General features: G+C 37.8%; 1 protein-coding gene across 1 annotated transcript; it reads right to left on the bottom strand.

Annotated features, from left to right (window-relative positions):
- Positions 1 to 428: 428 nt before the first annotated feature.
- LOC132178214 (galactolipase DONGLE, chloroplastic) lies at positions 429 to 6,427 on the bottom strand. The gene is made up of 4 exons (XM_059590662.1): positions 6,187 to 6,427; positions 5,858 to 6,100; positions 5,660 to 5,748; positions 429 to 1,679 (listed from the first exon to the last, which is right to left on the bottom strand). Exons 1-4 carry the CDS (start codon positions 6,425 to 6,427, stop codon positions 429 to 431), a joined length of 1,824 nt encoding a protein of 607 aa, XP_059446645.1.
- Positions 6,428 to 7,779: the final 1,352 nt, after the last annotated feature.

The raw sequence follows: 7,779 nt of genomic DNA, 5'->3' as shown, positions 1-7,779 counted from the left end.
CCAAGGGTTGTTTGTCTAATTTTTTCTTCTTTTCTTTCTCTTGTTATATATGCTATGAAGAAGGGAAATTATATTTTATCAACTACAAAAATTCCCAATTGAGATGGACTTTGTGAATCCGTTCATGCATGCTTCATATATATATATATATATATATATATATATCTTCCAGACTAAAGAAAATTAAGGTGAAGCTTCACTTAGTTTTCTAACGTTTCTGGAAAAAAAAAGAAAAATCGGAAACAAAAACACCAAAGATATTTGCTAATAATACAGAAACAATAAGTCTCATATATTCTTCCACAACAAGAGTTTACATATATATTCTTTTCTGAGGTTAATTATCAAAGAATTTCTTTATATATATATACAACACCGGCCACTAACTAAAATTCTATTTCAACCACCCAAAAAAAAAAATAAAAAAATTATGTCTTTTGTGAGTGAACCAATCTTTCCATATTGCTGGCAGCAGTACTTCTCCACGGCAACATGTTAAACTGTTGTGCACTCACGAGCATCTCTCTGGCTCTGTTGATCAGGATATCTACGTTATCCCTTTGGAAAGGCAGTCGTTTCGGGCATTTCAGTAAGCTGATGTACGTCTCCAAATCATGAACACACGAAAGATTCTGCACGTTGAAGAAGTCAAGCACTAATTCAACGCCCACATGAGCATAACAGGAGCAGCTCCATGGCAGCTCATATCTTCCCCCCAAAACCCTAAAATTCTCATTGAATACAACCCCCGGCATCTTCGTGATGGGGTCGTTGACGTTCACTATTCTCAACACTTTTACACCCAATTCCTCGCACCGTTTTTTGAAGCCAGAATTTCCGACTCTCGGGCCACCGAATGAGAATACGGTGATCGGAGTTGAACTCTCTTTGTTCAGTCCGAGCTCGGCGATGTCGTAAGCAAGAAGAAGAGCTAGCGAGCTCCCCATGCTATGCCCGGCGAGTGTTATGCTCAGCTCCTCGCCTTTGTATTTTGTTAAGAGTCGAGATATTTCGGAGAGAAGCTGCTCACGGCAACTTCCGAGCCCGAATTTGCTCTCGCTCTCGTCGGAAGTGTAAAGGCTGAGGAATCCAGCCTCCACTTTGACGTCCGGACGGGTGTTATGCGGGTCGAGACGTGCCGGAGTGAGTGAGCTCATTAGGTTTGCTATCCATTCGGGATTAGTAACTGTTCCTCTGAAAGTAACGACTATATCTCTTCTTCCAAGCTTTCTAACGGAGTCGTCGGATGAAACCGCAACATATCCGATCCAACGGCCGCAAGAGGCGACGGTTTGGATCGGAAAATTGATGTCCGGGGTGGCGTAGATGTACTTGGTGACTTGGTAGCCGGAGCTCTCCATCCCGACTTCCCGGAGCATGTTCTTCTTGCCGTACTTACAATTCAGGTAGCGTTTGGAGGTGGGGTCGAGGTCGAAAGCCTTGTAACATGCGTTGACGAACTCCCCGTACCGGACAATCTCTCGCCGGAGAAGAGGGTGCAATGGTTGAACGAGATCCTCCCAGTCGTTGGAGCCGTGAATCTCTCTCCAAAGACGCGACAAACTGGAGCCGACGGCTTTCGTGGTCGGCTTGGCTGTCGCTGCTACAAGAGAAGCAACAACCGACACTCTGGCCGAGTAATTAGTAGCTTGATCGGTTTTTTTCTTCGGCAGCGGAACCTGCCCAAATGAATGCGAACGTGTTGTTCTAATGTTTTCCGAAAATGTAACATGTTTCATATTTGGGTTCGGCACAATATTTGCGGAAGCCATTGAGATTGAGAAAGAGAAGAAAGACACAGAGAAAAGATTATGTGATGGACGGTGGAGGAAGTAGGGCTGATATATAGGAGAAGTTGCAAAGGAAAAGTGAACAGATCGATGGTCAGATCTAGGCATGTTTGGCGAGGTTTTGACTGAGACCTTCAAAATTCCAAGGTTTTAATTTATGTGGTCGGTCGTGGGTAATATATTGTGTTCTCTCTCTCTCTCTGTGTCCTCTCTGGTGTCACTGTGTTGAAAAAAGAGCGGGAAATAATATACACCAATTAACACCTTTCTATAGAGATGATGGATGAAGGCATGTTTGTTTGGCCATTATTTTATTTCCTCCCAGCAGGTTGACTTTTATTTTTCAAAATATATGAATATTCAAGTTAGTTGGATATGATGGGGCCTACTCTTTGAAACGCAACTCCCCTCTCCCACCCCCGTAGAAGTAAAATTTGATTATGTATCTCTTAATTATTTAACTATATATATCCAAATTAAATTCTTCCTCTTTTCCAATTTCGTATATGGTATATATATAGGAGAACAGTCGTAAAGATTGTTCGTTGTAATATTATTCTTACGCAACTTGTGCATAGCCATTCCTTGAAAGTGACGCGGCTAACGTGAAATGTCTAGCTACGATTTGTCACGGCAAACGTGTTGCTTACGTGGCATGGCATCCGCAACAATGGCAAATATTGCTCGATCACTGTCACTGCTGACTCATAACGAAAAAAATACTATTTCTTTTCTTCTTTTTTTTTTTTTTAAGAAAAAAAATACTATTTCTAATTAAAATAGTTTTTACTCTTAACCTAGCTATAATATTTAAAAAAATTTGTAAAGATTATTAAAAACAAAAGTTAAAAAAAAAATCATAAAATATATATGCTCAGCAATTATATATTTATTTTTCTTTTGGTTTTTGTGGTGCGAAAAGATTTGAAATTAAAGCTCTGTTTGTTCGGACTTTTTTTTTTTTTTTTTTTTTTTTTAAATTAATTTCAAATTCCGAGTTTTCGCTTGAAAATCGCTAGCCAAAAAAAAAAAAAAACTTTTGCAACATGACCTGACAATATGATTGGGTATCTCAAAAGTTAAATTTATCTCATTTTTCATCATGTGCCACATCATATTATAAAAGTTTTTTTTAATATAATTTGTTTGTAAATCTAGTTTTCCTCTTTCGTTCTTCACCCATATAGAACCCAACATTTTCCTAACACGCACTTTGATCTCTCGCATTTGCATTTTCCCACCTGCCGGCGTCATTGATTTTTTATACAAGTCAAACGTGAAAAAAGTTGAAACAAACTAAAGCATAAAATTCACTTGGATTAATGTACCCTACTTGGTCGTAGAGTGGAGAGGTGGTCACCCAAGAGTACGCCCTTTATATATATATATATATATATATGTGTAGTATGTACATGAGTCGTTCTTCCTCATTCCTCTCTGGCTTAGGTGTTAAAGGTATAATAATAACGAAGTCAAGAAGAAACTAAAAATATTAAAAATATCACTGCGCCGACAATTTCTCTCCAGTCCCCCAATTTTCTGAGAATTGCATGCATGCCCCCACACCCGCATAATCCAGGACAGGTGGGCGTATATTAAATTGAACGCACGCTTTGTGTGCTTTAGATATATTTTTAGTTTTAGTTTGGGGGGTGTTTTGAGAACGAAGCAAAAGTTTCCCGGAAAAAGATAAATTCAACGCGGCGAGTTGATGATGGGTCTTCGGCCGTCAGGAGGCCATAATGGGAGAATCTCCGACCCTTTTTGGTCACTGCCTTTTTAAAGCTTGAGATGCACTTAATTAATACGTGTGCTTTTGCCTGAAAGGCGTGGAATCATCAGATCTTGTGGCCATCCACACTGTGTTGTTGTTCTCTTTTGACTGCCATGTCATCGGTGTGATAGGACTTGTCGGGAGTGAAAGAAGCATTCCAGACAGTTCATGCGACATTTTCATCTTTATATTGTCATTTATGTCTCACACCACTAATCCCATTTGTTTAAGTGGAAGACACAATTGGCGACTCACTTACATATCTTTTTTGATTCAATTCTGTTCAAACATGGAAGATGTTCGTTAATTTAAAGAGAATTCACACTTGGTAGACAGTAAAAAACATTACAAAGTTTGTGGTATATATATATATATATATATGTGTGTGTGTGTGTGTGTGTGTGTAGGCACGTACATATATAACTCAGTTAATTGAATGTAGAAATGTTTGGTCGAAATCTTGATGCCAATGATAATGATGTTTCATAATTGTGTGATTGTACTTATTTAAGATAAAGAAAATAGTTTCATGACCATCTTATGTACTTATCTCTCTTAACTCCACTACATTCCGACTTCTTATTTTATACTCGCAACCTGAAAATAAAATACACGAATAAGATTAATTAAATTTATTTTCTTTAAAACAATATCTTTAAAACCAAGTTAAATAACACTCTTTTTCCTTAGAACATATAAACATTTACTTATAAGTAACATTGAAATTTGAAAGGTTCATGTACATGGATATGGGTCATGTACTCGGGTTGCACGGTCCTTGTGACCATGGCATGCTTGTGACCGCATGCGTGCCGACTTGCTGATTAACCAATTAATGTGCACTCAACTCAACGTGGTTACAAAAGATAGTGATTATTACTATTAAGCAAGATTCCTTTAGTGGTTGTGCTTCCATCCCATCAATGGTACTAAACTCACACATCTTTAACATCCATGAGGCCAAAACCACCACCTCGTACACACGTGCCCTCATTATAATAAATTCTTATTCATACCTTCACTTCTAATGAAACATCTTAGGGCTACATGTCGGAAGAATTTACCTCTACTTTCCTTATTTAAATATTTACTTTCAATAAGACTTTTCCCAATTTAGGAACTTCTCGAAAAAATAAACTTTTTAAAAATGGAATCTCTTTCGTTTAGAGACTTCATAAAAGTTTCACATTGTACCCATAAATGATTGAGTGACATTGAAATTATTTTTCAAGTTTGAAAACCTTTAAGGACATAAATTTCATGTAATGGAAAAACATTTCATGTAAAGCTAGAGAGTAATAATATGTAAACATTTTATATGAAGCATTTAATTCAAAGCATGCAATGGAAGTAAATGAGAAGTGGTAAATAATCAAACTTACCTCTTAACTACAACTAAAATAAACTCTCGCCTACTAGTTACATGAATTAAACGTTTAATTATATTAATTAGGGGTGAAAATACGGATGCAGATAATAGCAATATCTGCATCCGCATCTACAAAATGCGGATAATGGTTTTTGATATCCGCATCCACATCATGCGATTATTATCCGCATTTGCACTATTAATGTGGATATTATCCACTATCCATATTCGAGGTAATGAGCGTTTTAGACCTTGAAATTTTAATTAACTAATTATTGCTTCTAGTAAATACAAAAAAAGAAGACACAATTTATAGTTGAACACTATTATTCATATCACACTTGCTAATCATTTTGCCAATAAATTTTCGTCACATATATTATTTAATATTTAGCTTCCAGTAAATCTATGGTTGGTGACAAGAAAATCATTTAAAAAATAATAATAATAAAGGAAGAACATATAAGGCAATTAATTAGATCAAATCAAAAGAGTTTTCTAAAAATGAAATCCAACAGCATTACAAATCCAGCAAATACAAGAAACATAAATTACAAATTCGACAAACATAAATTAAAAAATATTAAATATAATATATATGTATATATATATAAAATATAATGTATATTAAATATATAAAGGAATGCGGATGCAGATATTATTCGCATCAACATACCCTAAAACCGCTATCCGCATCCGTATTTGCGGATATTAGTTTTTACTAACCACATCCACATCCGCATCCGCATCCGCATCCCCATATGCGGATAGTGGATTGCGGATAAGTGCAGATAGCAACTGCGGGCGGTTATTATCTGTCCACATTTTCATCTCTAATATTAATGTATGCATGCTTCACCCCTTCTGGACTAAACCCCTTATTAAAGACAAGGATTTTTCTGGTTTTGTTTTCATTTGACAAACCAAGCTCACGCTTGTCGCCATAAGGATTTAAAAAATGAGGGATTTTGTTAAGTTTAGAAGTTGAAGACTTAACAAGGAGGTCAACTTTAGAGGTTTCCTTAGGTTTCTCTAGAACACCCACTCTTTCTAACAAGTAGGAGTTTTCAACCTTCAATTTATCCATCACACAATCAAGCTCAATCACTCTAATGTTCAAAGAATCTCTCTTAGTTCTCAAGGAAGTCTCATTCTTGTTGGCCACATCTAAAACATCATGAAATCATATGTTTTCTACTTCAGCTATGGTTAATCTTTTAAGAAGGCTCTTTCACTCCTTGGCAGCCACACACTCCTTGTAGAATTGGTTATAGGCCACTTAAAGACTTTAGTATCATCAGACTTTCCTTGTGAACTATCATCACAAGTTTCTCCATCCTTCAAGGTACTAGAACTAGAAGCATCATCAACATTGTTCAAGGTGATTGGGAAAGCCATGTAAACAACCTTCGTACTTTTTGAGTCCCGGAAGTTGTCAAAATCAGACTCATAACTAACAGATGCATTCATGGCATTGTCTTTGGATTTCTTCATATTGCCACAGTCAACCCTCACATGCACATACTTGGAGCATTCATAAAATTGAACGCCATTATTTTTTTTCTCTCTCTCCAATCCCTAGTATTCTTATTATGGGAGTCACTACGAGAATCTCCCTTGGAGGGAACGGTAAAAGAGGTCATACTTGACCTCTTAGAGGTAAGGGTGGGCGCGGGTTGGGGCGGGGTAGATTTCACCCTTTTCCCATACTCGACCAGCACCTTGCGGGTTTGGAAAATTCAACCCGCTACCCGGACAAAGTGAATACTATCTGTTTGGGTTCGGGTTATGAGGGGCAGGTTGAACGGGGCGGATATTGTGGGTTGGGCGAGTTGACCCGCACCCTATATGGGCTTTTTTTTTTTTTTTTCAACCTAAAAGAGAAAAAGAGAAACAACACTAAATGAAAAGAACCCTGTTGAACCTTTGTTCCAAAAAAAAAAACTAAAAGAGAAAGAATCAAAAAAAGGAAACAGAAGAAAAAAAAAAAAAAAAACAGGAAAAGAAAAGATGGGCTTTTTTATTGTTGAGAATGCGTCGAATACGAGCCTCTAGAAGAGGATGACACCACCTGCAAAACCCTTCAGACAAGACCGCCAAAATCTCCTCGTGCCCCAGAGTCTTCAGCCAACCCATGCAGCCCTCTTCGGCTGCAGAGTCGGGAAAGTTCTTCGTCAACTCCCCGATCATCGTTCAAAATTTAAGAATCTTTCAAAGCGCAAGAAGATTGGTCTTAGAATTTTTGCTCAAGATCTGTCTTCAGTCCTCCGGGACTGAAGAGAAGCGGCGCCGGCGAGAGAGGAGTGGCGAGGGTGAGAGTGAGAAGAGAAGAGGAGTGGCGACTGGCGAGAGAGGAGCGAGAGTCTGCTAACCGCTAGGTTAGAAATTTAGGAGGATTAGGATTTAGGGTTTTTTTTTTTTTCTTTTCTTTTCTTTTAAGTGTGTATCAGTGGGGCTGGGCGGGTACCCGCGGGGAAAAAAAAATATACCCACAACACGCCCTGCCTGGCATGGGTTGGATAAAATCCAACCAGAATCCACAAAAAAACTCTCAAAATCAGGTTGGGGCGGGGCAAATCCGGGCGGGTTCTTGCCCAGCCCTACTTAGAGGACTTCAGAAACTTGTGGAAGTTCCTAATCAACATAGACATCACTTCAGAGTTAGAAGATTTCTCATCAAAGGACTCAACAACAACCTTCTTATCCTTCTTGGAGGATCTCAAAGTGAATCACTTATTTTTCTTAGGCTAAAACCTTATATTTTCAGATGTTATTAGAGATACTACAATATCATCCACTTTTAGGGTATTGAGATCTTTACTTTCCTCAATGACAAATCATTTTAG

The sequence above is a fragment of the Corylus avellana genome, chromosome ca4, assembly GCF_901000735.1.
Source record: "Corylus avellana chromosome ca4, CavTom2PMs-1.0".
NCBI lineage: Eukaryota > Viridiplantae > Streptophyta > Magnoliopsida > Fagales > Betulaceae > Corylus > Corylus avellana.
This window is presented reverse-complemented; position numbering and strand designations above follow the sequence as displayed.